General features: G+C 45.9%; 5 protein-coding genes across 5 annotated transcripts; 2 read left to right on the top strand and 3 right to left on the bottom strand.

Moving 5' to 3' along the window:
- Nucleotides 1–50: 50 nt before the first annotated feature.
- Nucleotides 51–2165, top strand: N7496_005724 (general substrate transporter; the record flags this gene model as incomplete). The annotated part of the gene is made up of 11 exons (XM_056698653.1): nucleotides 51–144; nucleotides 205–293; nucleotides 357–484; nucleotides 556–629; nucleotides 688–721; nucleotides 778–814; nucleotides 889–924; nucleotides 983–1063; nucleotides 1137–1357; nucleotides 1418–1741; nucleotides 1793–2165. The coding sequence occupies 11 exons, from the start codon at nucleotides 51–53 to the stop codon at nucleotides 2163–2165; spliced, it is 1491 nt and encodes a 496-aa protein (XP_056557178.1).
- Nucleotides 2166–2826: 661 nt separating this feature from the next.
- Nucleotides 2827–4767, bottom strand: N7496_005723 (flavin-containing monooxygenase; the record flags this gene model as incomplete). Its single annotated transcript, XM_056698652.1, has 6 exons — nucleotides 2827–3319; nucleotides 3370–3667; nucleotides 3717–4337; nucleotides 4410–4504; nucleotides 4556–4614; nucleotides 4672–4767. 6 exons carry the CDS (start codon nucleotides 4765–4767, stop codon nucleotides 2827–2829), a joined length of 1662 nt encoding a protein of 553 aa, XP_056557177.1.
- A 1148-nt stretch (nucleotides 4768–5915) lies between these two features.
- On the bottom strand, nucleotides 5916–7060 carry N7496_005722 (uncharacterized protein; the record flags this gene model as incomplete). The annotated part of the gene is made up of 3 exons (XM_056698651.1): nucleotides 5916–6033; nucleotides 6092–6964; nucleotides 7017–7060. 3 exons carry the CDS (start codon nucleotides 7058–7060, stop codon nucleotides 5916–5918), a joined length of 1035 nt encoding a protein of 344 aa, XP_056557176.1.
- A 730-nt stretch (nucleotides 7061–7790) lies between these two features.
- Nucleotides 7791–9813, top strand: N7496_005721 (uncharacterized protein; the record flags this gene model as incomplete). The annotated part of the gene is made up of 10 exons (XM_056698650.1): nucleotides 7791–7856; nucleotides 7921–7998; nucleotides 8054–8254; nucleotides 8315–8329; nucleotides 8386–8415; nucleotides 8474–8605; nucleotides 8655–8973; nucleotides 9038–9366; nucleotides 9438–9620; nucleotides 9679–9813. The coding sequence occupies 10 exons, from the start codon at nucleotides 7791–7793 to the stop codon at nucleotides 9811–9813; spliced, it is 1488 nt and encodes a 495-aa protein (XP_056557175.1).
- A 4380-nt stretch (nucleotides 9814–14193) lies between these two features.
- N7496_005720 (FAD-binding oxidoreductase) lies at nucleotides 14194–15761 on the bottom strand (the record flags this gene model as incomplete). The annotated part of the gene is made up of 4 exons (XM_056698649.1): nucleotides 14194–14324; nucleotides 14380–15330; nucleotides 15375–15531; nucleotides 15624–15761. The coding sequence occupies 4 exons, from the start codon at nucleotides 15759–15761 to the stop codon at nucleotides 14194–14196; spliced, it is 1377 nt and encodes a 458-aa protein (XP_056557174.1).
- Between the last annotated feature and the right edge of the window lie 668 nt (nucleotides 15762–16429).

Here is a 16429-nt window from a genome sequence, read left to right as displayed (position 1 = left end):
TAAGAATTTATTGTTGCTCATCACTACAGACTTCAGTAATCGTTGCCAGCATGGGGTATTTTTTCGGGGCTCGTGGAAGCATGCTCGCTGGAGCAATGTCTTCAGCCTCATCAATTGCATTTCTCCTCGTTGGATGGGATCAAGGTAAGAAATTGAATATTCCTCGCTATACAGTGGACATCTCAACTAATGGCCGATATCCAGGAGTGCTTGGTGGTGTACTTTCAGGGAAATTGTTTCTTTCGACCCTGGGAAATCCTAGTGCGAGCGAACTGGGAACCATCACTGCTGTGGTAGGCAAACGTATTATCCAATGACACGACAAAGTCCGCTCCATACCTAACTGTCTACTCCAGTATGATCTGGGTTGCTTAGGTGGCAGTCTGATGACGATGTTCTATGGCGAGAAACTCGGACGACGATGGTCCACGATGATTGGTCTGAGTATTGTTATAGTGGGAGCCATATTGCAAACCTGTACTTTGTAAGTTGATCCGTCGGAGCGTGCATGAGGAGGATTCGAGCGACTGACATACTATTTTTGCAACTGAACAGTTCAGGCGGACAAATGATAGCAGGTCGCATCATCGCAGGTGTTGGAAACGGCATCTCCACAGCGACAGTCCCGAGTAAGTTGAACTATACACTTTCTACTACTGGGAGAGAGAGAGACTAAGAAGTATCTAGCTTGGAACTCTGAAATTGTTGGTTCTCATAACAGGTCAGAACCGGATGTTGAATCCAATTTGTTGCTTTGTCCGACTAACCCTACGCCAGAGGCCGCTTGAATGCCATCTCAGGTTCTATGATCGGGGTAAGATACAATTGCCTCTCATTTTTACTGAATCTAGAATGTTCATTGACTCTCAATCTTCTTCACTGTTGCAGCTTGGCATTTGCTTGAGTTATTGGTTTGATTATGGGGTAAGTACGCTCTTCTACCGAGATACCGCGGCAGGGCAGCTGTACTGACTATCTGTAGATGGCATACACCAGTGGCTCCATACAGTGGCGCTTGCCGATTGCCATCCAACTACTCTTCGCGGGTGCCACATTATTCATGGTGAGATCTCAGTCGTTCAGCCGATGTGCTATTATATATCGGGTCGCGTAACCCCTAACTCTGTGTGACATAGGCAATCTTTCTCCCAGAGTCACCTCGGTGGCTGATCACCCAAGGACGAGTGGATGAAGCAACGGATGTTCTTGCTTGCTTGGAATCAAAAACTTCAACTCCCGAGACCCCCGCTGTTGTAGCCAAGTGCCAGGATATTCAGCTTGCTTTGAATGCAGAGCAAGCACTGGGACCGTTGAAGTGGGCTGAATTGTGGGAGAACAAGGTCACTGGTAACAGGAAGTATGTTCATCTCTGAAAACTCTTCTCTGTTTTCATCTTTGCTGACCATTCTATCTGTAGACGCCTCATCCTAGCATGCGGAATCATGGTCTTTCAACAGATGTCCGGGATCAACGCCTTGGTGTATTACATACCATATCTCTTGGCAAACTCCGTCGGACTTGCTGCAAACATGGCTCTTCTGATCTCGGGCTTAGTTGGTGTAGTCTTCGTCGTCTTCTCTGCCTACGCATTCTTCTTCATCGATAGATGGGGCAGACGAAAGCCCTTCATCATCACAAGTCTTGTTCAAAGCCTGAGCATGACTTTGGTGGCTATTCTTCTATCTCTCAACAATACAAATGCCAGCAAGGCGTCAGTCGTTTTCTTCTTCCTCTACATGGCGTGAGTCCCCAAGAATTCAATTCATTCAACCCAATCTGACAAAACTTTCAGTGCATTTGGAGCCTGCTACTTGGGTGTCCCTTGGAGTTACGCTCCTGAACTACTTCCCCTCAGGAATCGCGCCCGTGGCTGTGCGATAGCATCCGCCGTGAACTGGACATGTAATTTTGCCATTGTGGAGTTTGTTCCGTCGGCGATTACAAATATCTCCTGGCGCACATACATCATCTTCGCGGTGTTGAACTTCACTTGGGCTCCATTGCTGTACCTCTTCTATCCAGAAACTGCACGCCTGACCATGGAGGAGATTGACAATTTGTTTGTGAAAGAGCCTATCCAGCTGCATACTCTGACAACCCATGCGAGCGACGATAGCGAGAATCAAGATGGCAAAGTCGCGATTGAGCTTGAGGAGAGAACTTGAGCGTCGTGTTACTGGGGAAGAGAATCATACCGGCTGCTTGGAATTCACTAGATCGGGGACATTTGGAATGGTGTGGTATGCGGAGTCAGTTTTGGAGTTGATGTAAATTAGATTCATATTAGATTCAGATACAGTCTATATAGATTGAGCATTGCGATTCACCGCGCAGAAGGAACTCTCATATCAGAATATAAGTATAACTCGTGATAACGAGGACGTTGTTATTTCAATTGTGATATCGTCTTTTACATGTACCACGAGGACCAAACATCCGTAGTCGATGGAGACATTAGCTCGTTTATGCCAATGTCGTATTTCTTCCAGGAAAACAAGGGTACTGTGAGTGATGGAACCTCTACTTGAGATCTCATAGAGCTGCAAATCCTTAGTTGATAGTTGAGTGGTCATCTACAACATATGTTAGATGGGTAAGGCTTAAGCAGCCTCTGAGGATGTTGAACTATCTAACTTCAGCACAATTCGATAATTTCACTTGATTCACTTGTACATTTAGCGCGTAAAAAGAAGGAAAACACAGAAGCCAAGCCACTCTACTCAGGAGTGATAACGATATAACGTCTATAAGGCAAATGGAAATCATAGACAGACGGATTAAAAAAGGAAAACACACGTTTTTCTAACCAATTATCTAACAAAATGATCAATAGCCCAAGAAGACATTCACAAATGATCCAGCAGCACCAAGGACGTTGCTCACTGTCGTCGCCACAATGGTGTTCTGCGAATTCAGCAACAGAATGAGCCCCAACAAGGCGTAGACTTGGGGGCTGGTCGTCACAACCAAGCGTTTGAGCCGATGCAAAACCCACCATCGCGAATGAGGCATCTTGATAAAGACATTCCACTGCGGCTGCACTGACTGCTTCCAAAATGTCGACGCATATCCGGGCCACGAAGCAGAGTTCCGACCGTTGCTGTTAATATACCAGTTTGAACATCCTGCCTCGAAGACTCCCCCTCGCAATTGGGCATGGATACCATTCACCCACTGGTTCTCGACAGTCTGTTTCACCTCCAGTGTCGATATGCGACGATCAATCAAAGGGGCAATCAACGTTCTGGCAATATAGGCGACCTGTACCTCAGCTGCAAAGAGGACGGAGTTGTGGGCTGGGAAGGTATTCGGTCCAAATCTGCTGGATGATTAGAGCGAATGTTTCCACCTACGCAATGAACTACTCACAAGGTTGCAAAATTTGGGAATCCATGTACATAGGTGCCCATGTAAGCTTGGGCTCCTCGATTCTCCTTCCATTGCTGGAAGAGACTGCGCCCATTTCGTCCGTAGACTTCCATTGGCACTAGGAATTGTTGGACCTCAAAGCCTGTTGCGAGAACAATGACGTCAAACTCGGTTCTCACACCATCGGTACTAGTAATGCCTGTCTGGTCGATTGACTCGATTCCATGGGGCGCTAGCTCAACCTTAGGGTTGTGAAGAGTCTCCAAATAATCAGGATCAAAGATTCGACGCTTGCACCCTATATCCAATCAACAGATGTCTTGAAGATATTAAGCATGCAAACATACCTAGCGGAAAGTCCGGAACAAGGAAATGATGGTATTTCGCAGGCGCCGTAGAGTATATGTAGTCTCGTGCATGGACTTCTGCTTTGGCTCGCAGATTTTCAGCTTCCACTGTGGACCCGTAGGCTGCGACCATCCGATCGCTGGCGAGGAAGATGCGAAGTCTGATAAAGCGCTCCAGGAGAGGAATATAGCGGAAGCACCACTTTTCCAACGCCGTGAAACTCCGATTCGGACGCTCATGATACCACTGCGCGCTGCGGGCATACTGTTTGACAAATGCAACATCGTTGGCGACCTCAGGAACCACTTGCACTGCACTGCATCCGTTGCCTATGATGGCCATCCGCTTGCCTCGATAGTCATAGCTGTGGTTCCAGCGAGCGGTATGGAAGATCTCACCCTGGAAGGTTTCCATTCCCGGGAACTTGGTGTCTCGGGGTTTGGAAATACCTCCCACGGCTGAGATGAAGACCTTGGCGGTTCTGGTATACTCGAGATTGGTTAAAAGATCTCGGAGGTGGACTTCCCAGAACCCCTTTTCGTTCCAATTTGCAGAAATACATTCAATGTGGAAGTGCATGTGCTTGCGCAAGTCGAATTTGTCCACGGTGGACTCCATGTCTGATTCGCGTTGGGTCAGAATATTGTTTCAAATCGCGTTTTTGCCAGCACAGGAACTTTATTTAGACTCACATTGTAAGATCTCCGAGCCTTCACATAGCTCCTTAGACCAGTTGGGATTCAGGTTGAAAGAGAAGGAGTACAAGATTGTGGGCACGTCACAGCCTCTGAATAATGGTCAATGAACCTGAACTGTGCCCCCGTGGACTGCTACTCACACTCCAGGATATGTGTTTGACCTCCATACACCACCCGGTCCATCCGTCTTCTCGTATATCTGACCAAAGTTAGATATGGGTCTGTAATTCCCCTCGATCTGGAGTGAGGCTCTTACGGTGAAGTCATTTAATCCCAACTTGTGCTTCAAAGTATGCGACAGCGCAATGCTAGAAGGGCCAGCGCCGACAATTATGACTTCTGCGTCCAACATCTTGCCGCATCGAAGGATATGGTCACTTCTGTATGATCTCGAAAAACGTTTGACGAGTTTGGGGGATTCGAGATCACTGCAACAGTATGACCTTAAGTACCGCTCACCATCTAGTCCCAATGGCACATACCCCAACCAATGTTGACCTATTAGGTGAAGCTGATAATTCAACCTGGCTTGCGACTAGTGATCCAACAGTTGACTGCCTTCCCCAGTTCCCCACAGTCCAGGTCCGCTCCAGGTAATATTCGCAAATCCACATCGCGTCAATTCCCTAGTTTGGGAGAGACTCTCGGTCTCACAGCTTACAGCTTGCGTCTTCTGGGCACCGACCACGATGGACGTAGCCTACCTACCTTAGGAGTCAATCAGATTTCCAGAGATCAGTCGTGACTCCTTATGAGGTTTGAGAAGCGAGCGGAATCACTTTCCGAAGTTGGAAAACATGACACGAACTGAAACGAGCGACTTCATTCCTGTCCGAATACAGGCATCGAGTCGAGGTGGCGAAATTGCAATAGGATTTAGACTTCCGTGGAGTTGCTTGGCGATCTTTAGGTCAGTTGTATGATCTTTACGAAATTCCCGATTGATAGACTTCTTTTTTCTCTCTTATTAGCAGCGCTTTTGGTACATTTAATCGTGATTTGTGCCGCCTTCTTAGCCACGAATGAGGAATGCGATGGGGTGTAGACGGGGATCTGAGCTGGCCCTACAACATACATGTAGTTGGTAAAATATTTTTGTCCAAGCCGTGTTTCAATAAATGTCCTTCTCGTAGCTCTTGTGAAACCAAATGGTCTTGTGCTGAATGTCTGCAAAGATAATGGTCAGTTTGTAAACATTGAAACAAAATTAGCATCCAATTGCCACTATACCTAGGAGCTAGGTTGTAATGAATAAGGGGTAACTATGTGACTTTACAACAGGGTTATTTCAGTGAACACAGAAGAGTCTTTTTGATATCATTCACGGTACCTGGGTACTACATAGGGCTGGCTGTGTTTGAAAATTGAGGCTCTTCCATTGTTGTTACTCTTGAACTATATGGAGTTATTGGTGACATGCCGTGGAGATAATGAAGACACCGAAAAGATCAATATTGAATATGGCCACCACGCTACTTCGTCACTTCATAGAGAAAAGATCTACTGGAACTCCTGAGCAACAGCTGCAATCACCTCATCGTAGTGCTTGTGGAAATCAGCATCATCTCTGGTTGGCTTCCATCCCAGCTTTCTGCTCAAATCGGCGCGGGATCGCGAACTTGAATGACATTAATAACCATTTGACCGACTTGTAGACTCCAAGACGAGATACTTACTTGCTAGCCAATGTGACCTCCAGAAGATCTTCCTTGCCTCCAGCAATGTGGGCGGCCTCGGCGAGGGAAACTTCCTTGACCTCGTTCGTGGGCACCAAGCCCAGAGCGTACAAGGCCTCGGCAATGCCACGAGACACATCCAGCCAGGTGTGCTCGCCTGTCTCAGCAAAGAAGATGCCTTTGCGTCCGGAAGGAATATCCTCGCGACCAGCCAAAATGCCTTCGAGAAGCAGAGTGTACAAGGGAGCGAGATCAAGAATGTGGACATGGTTCCAAATTCCATCCCCCTTTCCAATCACAATTGCCTGTTTTCTCTTGATAGCCTCACGTGCAAGGTTGGGAACCTGTTGGGAAATTGTCGCAACAGGGCCACTGCCTTCGCCGTAGATGGTCGGCGGCACAACAATGCAAGTGGGGACGTTAAGCTTCTCCCCGGTTTCAATCACAACGATATCAGTGATACGTTGGCCGTAAGGACCGCGGCCCTTCTCGTACGCATAGATATCATCAGTTGCATCAGAGTAGATGCGACGGTCAACGAACTTTCCAGAAATGTGTTGATCGCCGAGAATGGAGGTTCCGGAAGTGTGGATGTAGTTCACCGCACGTCCAGTACGTTCCTTTCGCTCTGCTAGACCTTGGACAATGGCGGCAGCAGCCTTGTCATTACTAGCTGATGCCGAATTGATGACGACATCATGTTCGCTGGCGGCCTTCTTGACGATGTCCAAATCATCTAAGCTCTTGAAGAAGATAGATTCAACGCCTCTGGCCTTGAGCTTTGAGGCATGCTCTTGGTTGCGGACAAGCGCAGACAAAGAATACTGGGATGCATTCTTCGAGTTCTGCAAGTCCGTGAGGATGCTTCCGCCGCTGTCATATTGTTAGCACAATGAAAGTCCGATGCCAATGGTGTTATGCCCACATATAACCGGTAGCTCCGAGGATCAGGATCTTTGTTTGAGACATTGCGAATGAGAGAGTATTTAGATCGATAATTGAGTGGTTTTTGACAATCAAAGAGCTGCTTTCACGACTACTCAGAGAGTCCTTGGTGAATTGAAGTTCTGATGGATCATCCTGGCTACAGGTCAAGTAGCACTGGTTTTATATTGCTCGCCTGCTTTGAAATCAAAGACGATAGAAATTTTAAAATCGTCTTTCAGTTTCTCTGAGACTTCCCAGGGAAGGTCCAATCGTCAGATTAATAATGGAAAACGTCATGTAAATGATTAGTAATGGCCTGTGTGGACCTTTTCAGGGTCTCGGGGAGGCCGATATTACCTCTTTGAGGGTATCGTGTCGATGTCTCAATAGGGCTAATGACCTAGACCCACAAAGCTAGTTCGGTGGGGCCTAGATCCAACGATGGACGCCGAGTTTAAACCTTAATCGCCATATCTACAGGGCAATAGAGTAAAGACCATACGAGAAGTCAAGGTATCATGCATGAGCATTTCCCCGTGGGGATTCCAAATACTCTCTGTGACATGCACATTTGAGTTCGAAGAATGCGGGGGAAACAAGTGAAAGGATGCTAGCTTCCTAGCATTGAATGAATATACAGTGATTTAGGATATTAAGTGGACTATAAAAGCAGCGCGATTGCTTCGTGTTGACAAAAGACAACACCTATATCTGAGAGACGGCAAAACTCATCTACTATACAGATAGAACTCTTCCAAGCAAACCGGACATCATGTCTATTTTCAAAGAGGCCAAAGGCCGAACGCTATACCGCATGATGAGTATATCCTCTTCTCTTGTAAGCATTCCTCGTAGATAATATCCTGCTTCGAACAAGACATGCAAGTTGACAAGACTATCAGGCGTTCTGTATGTATGGATACGACTCCGGCGTTCTCGGTGGACTCCAAGAGACGGATGCATACTTGAAAGCACTACAGGTTTGTCTCCTTTTACTGAATTTCTCCAGCAGCACCTTGACAGATCCCTTCTTAGTACCCCAAGGGGTCGTATATCATACCTATGATTGCTTCCTCCTACACCCTGGCAGCAGCGGTGGGCTCACTGACTGTGATGATGTTTGGAATGGTGCTTGGACGCCGATATTGCATTGTCCTTGGTAACGTTTGCGCCATTATCGGTGCAGTTCTCCAAGCATCTTCTTGGTCTGTACCTCAGATGATTGCAGGGCGTGTGGTTTGTGTGCGTAACCCTCAGTCATATATCTTGCAAGTGAAAGTACTAAACTGAGCACAGGGATTCGGTCTGGGGGTACGTTTCGGCCTCATCTTTCGCATGACGCTAGGAGAATCTGACCCGAGCTTCAGTACATCTCATGCACCGTGCCGACTTATATGGTAAGCTCACTTTGGTTTAAAAGAAGCCTTGGCCTGTACTAATATCTTTGCCTTGCAGGTCGAGATGAGTATAGATCCAAAAGCGCGTGGACCAGAAGTCGCCATTCAATGCGCCGTCCTTATCTCAGGCATTGCGCTCGCGTACTGGGTTGACTTTAGCTTCACCCGCATGGACAATCAAATTTCCTGGGTAAATCACGCATTATCGTTGACAGTATTATGCTAATATTTAGGTCCAGAGAATTCCCATTGGTCTCCAGGCAGCTTTCGCAACAATGTCGGTCTCTGGAATGCTTCTGCTCCCAGATACACCTCGATGGTATTACGCGACAAAGCGAACAGAAGAGGGCGATAATGTTCTTGCCCGTCTACATGGGCTACCGCTGGATGACGATCGAGTACAGGCGCAGAAAGAAGAAATCCAAGCATCGATCAGACTTGAAGAAAGTGAAAAGTCCAAGTTCAACATGAGTCTACTCCTGTGGGACACAACCGATCTTCGAAGCGGGCGACGTATTCGTATCGCGTTTCTGATGTTATCAATCAAGCAGATGATGGGTAAGATCAAGTGACAGCAACGTTTGCAGACTCACTTCTTACTGATGATACTAATCTATTCTAGGAATCAACATGATGGTCTACTATAGTCCTACAATATTTGCCCAAGTTGGCTTATCGCCCTTTCTCTCGCAACTGCTCGCCGCAGTTATGATGACTATTTACGCCTTTGGAACATATCTCCTACCAAGCACTATCGAGCGGTTGGGGCGCAGATCTATTCTCTTATGGTCGGCGATAGCTTGTACCATCTTGATGCTCATATTTGTCGTTACGATTGGATTGGAGAATGGCACCCTCGCCACTCAGTGTACAGCAGTCGCAGCCGTGATCTCGTTCATGTTTGTGTTTGGATATAGTTGGATTGGCATCACGTGGCTTTACACTGCTGAGGTTTGTTCTCATCAATCTCGTCTTCGTTGCTTTACCTGTTGACAAGAGCTGACCACATACTGTTTGTTTAGATCGCTCCTTTGAAGTACAGACATGTTGGCGCCGCTGCCGGCGCATTTGGAGAATGGACTTTCTCCTTCTTCGCCGTATTCGGAGGTGGAACTGCAATCACGAACTTTGGCTGGAAAATCTATATATGGCAGCTTCTGTCCTGCGCAACGGCTGTAGTCTTTATATACTTTATGTGCCCTGAGGTATGTTGATCAAGTCGCAGCGATCAGATTCTAAGTACCTGGCTTACATTGTTCGCAGACAAATGGCAAGACGCTCGAGGAGATTGATCTTTTGTTCGCCGTTGATTCCGTTCGGGACACCATCCTTGCTGATCAGATTATACACGGTCACAAGGGCGAAGCCACTAGTGAAAGGATAGAGCGGGTGGCCTAGGCGATTACTCAAGCGTCACTTACTGGATCTATGTTAGAGTACATATCGGGTGGGTCATTAGATGATTGAATCTAGAGTCGGGAGTGTGTTCATTCGTGGAGGCATGCTATCTGTCACTGATCCACATATCATATGTTTTACCAGCACATTGTCTGATCCCGGTGATGATTGAGCGGTTTGTCCTTGTCTTTGCAGTGCCAGCAATGCGCCATGAACCATGGGAACACAATATAGCCAATATGACCACATCATTTGTCAAAAAGGTAGATCCTTTACCTTAACCAAGAATACGAATAGACCTCGACACGGCCCGCCCATGGGCCGAAGATCTCAGCCCACGGCCCGTCCATGGGCCGCCCACCTGGGCTGCGCCTATAACCCGCCCGCCCGATGGGCTATGTGGGCAGCCCATGGGCGGCCCAAACAGCCCATTTTCTGCTTCTTCTGCATGATTAGGATGGATAAATCGCTGATTAAGCTTGCAATATTAACTACTGTTTTTTATCTTTGTTTTGGCCCTTTCATAGACACCGGGTCTTGCTTCCCCTTTAGATTAATGAAATTTTACAAAATGCCTTTATTAAGTGATTTTCTAGTGTGTGATTGAGCATTTTTGTAGTTCATAAGAGATTAATAAGGGGATGTTGCTAATCAAAATCTAAGTATGGAATAGAGACCTATACTGAATGCGAAAATATATACTTCTAATATGTAGTCTCGATACCATAATCTTCTAATTATTCATTATATATCAAATTTAGGAAACTTACTATAATTCTATACTCTCTCTAGCCTTTTTGTATTTAGTTTGATATGATTTAAGTCTTGATTCCTAATCCCTCTTCGTTATAGTGTAAAAGTGAAATAAATGCGTCAAAAGAGTGGTTTGTGGATGAAGTGTTTTGCGGGGGGTATCGCCCTCAATAAAATTTTTGGGCTTCTAGGCGGCCTATAGGCGGCCCATAAACCGCTCATTCTTACTGATCTAATAGAAATTATACGGATATTCGGGTAGCTTCCGATAATATATGATTAGCTATACTTCTACTAATGAAACTAGCTAAACCCCTGCTATAGTGCTTGAGATGATATATTAACTGCTCTCTGAAACCGTCCTTAGGGACGAATAAATAGATTCTGACTATTAACTCCTCTATACTAAAGGTATCTATATCTTCCTAAGTCTCCTCTCACTCCCTTCCTAAATACTATTATCTATCGTAGTACCTTAGTTATCTAATATGGATTCCTTATCTCTCTATTAGGGTGATGATCTAGATTAACTATCTTCTTTTCTACCTAGTGACGCTCTTCGTTCTTCACTAGAGCCTTCCGGAAGCTATTAGACTCTTCCCTCGACGGGTACTCCTAGCCTCGCCTTACCGGATTCGATCTCTTATACTCTATAACGTGTTAGCGACCGGAGGAAAACCTAGGTACTTTATATAGAGATGATAAGTGCTAAATTTCTTAACTAGTGGTTTAATATATAGTTTGGAGTAGCCGACGATAAGAAGAAGATGCATTAGGATAGACGGGGCTATTATTCAGAGATATAGGTCTATTTCGAGTAAGTAGCCTATTATATTATAGGAGAGCTAAAGGTGATGTGTAAGAGATATGAAAAGATTCTTGATTATCTAAACCATACCTTAAATAGAATAAACGCGCTTCGAAGGTATTTAAAAACAGAGTTATACCGGAAAGGGAGATAAGTAGTTAAATAGCTAAGTATATAGCGGTTAATAGAGTAAGCGGTATTAACTCCTACTAAAATAAGATAATAGGCTATAAGGGAGCTAACTACCTTTTCTATAAGGCTCGAGATTCCCCTCTAGTTATATCCTCTTTTACCGAGGAAGCTTAGTAGTAAGAGATTATTAGTATAATCACCACTCTTCGCCTTCCTTTTTAAATAATTAAGCACCCGTAATTTCAAAAGCTTCTTCGTATAACGTAGTTAGTACCCTCGCTTCCTACCTTTCCTTATGCTAAAAGTATCTAGCGTCGTATACGAGAGATTGTGAAGGAGAGATAGACCTATCTTCTTACGAAGCTTCCGCTAAAGGTAAAGCTCTTACTCGCGCTAGATTACTAGACTTCTCCCTTTTAGTAGGCGTTTATAGCTACTACTAGCTATTTTATTAATAAAGACTAGAACTATCGGGAAATTCTACTTAGATTTAAATCTCTATATAAGAGGTATACTAGCGCTAATCTTGGCTCGGTGCTATTTAGTTTACTCTAGTAGTACTAGATACCGGAACGGGTGATTACTATTACGACTAATAATACATCTAATAATAGTAAAATAATGTTAACTATCTAGGATTCACTATAATCCTTAGATATAAATCATGGAGCTACTATTATTCGTATTCCCTATATTACCTACGTTATCTAGCTAAGTTTGAAGTAGCTATTTAGTTATATAAAGGCTAACCCGAAGAATGAGACGAGAGAGATAATTTAGTCGGAAGAATAAGCCTAGTCGGCTCGTCGAAAGGCCTAAAAGCGAGATATCGCGAATATACTACGTAAGGTTTGGATTTATTTAGCTACTAAATTAACCCCTTCCTTTATTATCTACTAACTATTCTTTTAGATTCGAGACCTCGCAGTTTTTATTAATATAAGCCCTTAGCGACGGGAGTCTTTTTTGAATATTCAGACCGAACTACTGAAGTTAGTGCCGATTTAAGATATCCGAACACGCTAGAATTCGACCTTCTTAATACTTCGACGGGCTAAAAGGCTCTAATCTACGTTCGATTAGTTCTGTACTGAGTATAGGTATCCTAATCTCTAAATTAACTAAGAGGAATAGCGCTAGATCGAATATCTCCTCTAGATTATATAGCCTTTCTTCAAATTCACTACTACGCTTTCTAAAACTAAGGATGTTACTATTCATAGCGTTTTTAGTATATATAATAAGCTTTTTGATAACCTAGAATTATCTATTCGCTAGCTTCGGCGGAAAAAGGTTCCTTAGAAGTAATAGATGCTTTAAGCTCTTGAATCTACCGAAACTAAGCTACGAGAATACTATACCTTAATAGACGATAAAGATCTCGGTAATATCTATATAATTAGGACTATTCTTGCCCCGTAGTATAAGCTATAGTTCTTTTTAATACCCGACTAGTAGGATCTAGATAGGGATTTCACTACCTAGTACCGCTAAAGCCTTAAGTCCCGTCTTAATAACTATAAAGAAGGCCTTACTAGCTCGTAGTCTCTCTTAAAGGCCAAGAAATCAGTATAGATATAGAGCTTGATATCTTGCTTATATAAGATACCGAGAGGATATAACCTAGCGAGCGTGATAAACTTAGAGAGTATCTAAGAGGAGGTAGATATCTATCACCTTATCCTCTCTGGTCTACCTAACCTTTTTCTAATACGTCCTATAATAGGAACTATCTTAATTAGCCCTCGGTAGTTTTAGAGAGACTATTAACATGAATTTCCTACACTTATAAGTCTAGTACGGGACGTTCTCTCTATCCCTACTACTAGCGCTAGTGTTAAGCGGTTATTTAACTTAGCACGCGATATCTGCCACTACCGTAGGGGCTTATTAAATGTAATAACTATATAAGATCTTATGATATTTATGTATACTACTAGATTTGAAGTGGAGGAGTAGCAGCTTGCTTTCATCCGAGAACTGGCGACCGAGCAAGAGCTTAAATTAGCGGAAGAAGAAACGGATACCTGGTAACCGAGTGAGAATCTTGATCTAATCAGTGATAACGAAGAGGATAAGTCTCTTTTCGCTTCTGTTAAGTCTTCTATTGAGATACGAAGCCAAACATCGCTTAGGAAGAGACGAAGGATAGATATAAATGAGGGACCTGGGCCTAAGGACTACTAGGTTAAGGCTAGTGTTGAGGATAAGGACGAGGAGGAGGATATAGTCCCATTACCTTATGAAAGTAGTGTACGGTAGCGTGTCTCTGGTAGAGTTCGAGTCCCATCTATACGGCTCTAAGGATATATTAAAAGGGTAATATACAAGTGTGTAGTAGAGCAACCAAAAATTCATGTAAACCTGACTTGCTTTTCTCTTCATAATCAATAGAACTCATCAATATATTCAAATTGAGGGTAATCTAAATACCAAAAATACTAAGAAATGCAAGTAGGAATGGCATAATTTATGCAGCTCACGGGGATTTCTATTTTGGTTCATTTTTGGGCCAATGGGCCGTGTCGAGGTCTACCACAGGCTGTTTCCGTGTATAGCCTCACCAGGATAGATCCTATGGATTGCGCATGGTGTGGGTATAAAAGGGAGTGAACAGATGAACACTATTCATGATTCTGGAGTTATTCGCCAGGCAAAGTGGCAACATTGGAGTATCACAGAACATATCAAACTGGACTTGTGGGAATGAGAAGGTTATGCCACTTTTGAAACATGTTTTTCGGATCGTAGTGCTTCTTGAGATCCTGCAGGCGGGGCAGATTGTCCCCAAAAAGCTCTTGGGCATTGGCTTCGTGTCCTAGAAGCGTGTCAGCGGGAAACTGCCCCAGGATGTCCAAGGAGCTTGCTCGTACCAGCGTAGTTGGCATAGAGGCCCACCCCGTGTCCTGCAACGCCAGCGACTCCGGCGCGCTCTCGGATCTTGCGCACCAGCGCACGGTCCAAACTCGTAATTTTAGCGTCCAGTTCCGGGTCATGCCAACGGAAGACGGTCGCAACGTTGTGATACGGGCCCCGGTTCGCATATGCCGTCGCGCCGACGGGCACCTGTATAACGCGGGCATACGGCAGCAGCTCAAAGGCAACTACGCTGCCTTCGACGCGCGGGTAAGATTGCATGATCCGGTCAAAATCCTCGTAGATCTCAAGCACGATCTGGGGTTCAAGAGGCAGACTGATCGTCGTGCCGCTCATCCGCTTACGGGCGCCCGGAGCGGCAAGCTGCCCCAGGATAGTGTTCATCTCCGGATATGGCATCTCGTGCGTCTCATTCTGTATAGGCCCTAGGGCTAGCAGCGGCGCAAAGAAGGCCTCAGCAGCGGCGCGCGGCCCATTATAGAACAGCAAGGCGACAATCACCGTCGACAGCAGGGCAGGCGGGCGGGTGGTGAAGCCGAAGAACAGGCCCTCGTCACCCGTTGCCTTCTCATCAAACTGGTTCGCAAACTTGACTACGGCGTTCAGCTGGTCAATGGGCAAGTAGAGCAAACCGCCGAAGATGGGCGAGCGCTGGCGGTGAGCACGTAGAACAAACTCGGTGGCCACACCGAAACTCTGGCCAGCACCCCGCACCGCCCAAAATAGGTCCGGATGCTCGGCTACGGACGCGTTCACGACGCGGCCATCGGAGAGCACCATCCTGACGCTGATCAGGTTGTCGATGACCAGACCGTGGCGCCCCGTAAGCCAGCCGAAGCCGCCGCCCAATGTCGTCCCCCCGACACCCGCAGCGCTCGTCGTGCAGCCGACAACGGCTAGCCCCTCGCGCTCGGCCGCCTGGTCGACCTCTGCCCAGGTTGCGCCCCCTGGACGGCCACGGTTGCCGACACTGGATCAACCAGAACCTTACGCATTGCTGAAAGGTTGATCACGATGCCACCGTGGGTCGAGGACGCGCCACTCGTGCTGTAACCACCACCCTGGACCACAAAGGGGATGTAGTGGACGGTCGCGAAGGTGACGGTTAGTGCGACCTCGTGGGACGATGTGGCCATCACGACCGCACCCTAGGGCGAGATGCAGGTTAGCATAGCACAGGCGTAGATAAGTAGAAATTTCTTAGGGGTGGTTGGAGGAAGAGCAACGTAGGGTGGCCTACAGCTTCTTTCTCGCAAGCCTCGCTCCATCGGCTGATAAGCTCTGGATAGCCTTCATCCTCAGGAGTGACGACTATCGCCTGAGTATCCTTGAGCACCTGTCGCAGCTGTACGGCACGCTTGTACGACAGGAAGGGCATGGTGAGTGACTGTTGGTCGAAGGAATGTACAGATGTTCGTGGCGCGGAGAAGAGACCCTACAGGCCTTATACCAATCGAACCACCACCGCTTGAAGAGCAGCCTCGCCTAGGGGCCGATCAGCAGATCGTTAGTCACACTTTGAACCCAGCCATTGTGAGCGTCAGCCAGCGGTAGCGACGTGGCAACAAAGCCCGGATTGGAGTGGATTTCGTAAATCTAGACTGGTCCGGGAAACCACAATCGAGCAAGTTGTCACACGACTTCGACCATGACGAGACTGTTAATTACTGTGATATATCTTTTTTTACTAAATCTAGCACAACCAGCACCCTAACTTTATTCGGCTGCCGTGTCGACACCTGGTATATCATTAATAGTAGCCAGAATGATAAGATGGTTATTGCAGGAGCCAAGCCGAAAACGGCAATTCTTCGCCTTCACGTCTGCCCTTCCTAACTCCGCCAGTATTACTGCCGGCCTGAAGCGTTACCTTGTCAACAATAAGCCACATAATGTTTATGGTCATAATGATGACCTCCTTATCGCGACGGTCTTGTTATCCCGCTGTAGTATTTGAGCAAAGATTCCGGGTCGAATGCCGACAACATCATCTTTTGTAATTATGCTTCAGATATGTCTGACATGATTATATTTCTGAAGATTAAG

This window comes from Penicillium cataractarum (genome assembly GCF_028827025.1).
Source record: "Penicillium cataractarum strain IBT 29864 chromosome Unknown utg000004l, whole genome shotgun sequence".
Taxonomy (NCBI): domain Eukaryota; kingdom Fungi; phylum Ascomycota; class Eurotiomycetes; order Eurotiales; family Aspergillaceae; genus Penicillium; species Penicillium cataractarum.
This window is presented reverse-complemented; position numbering and strand designations above follow the sequence as displayed.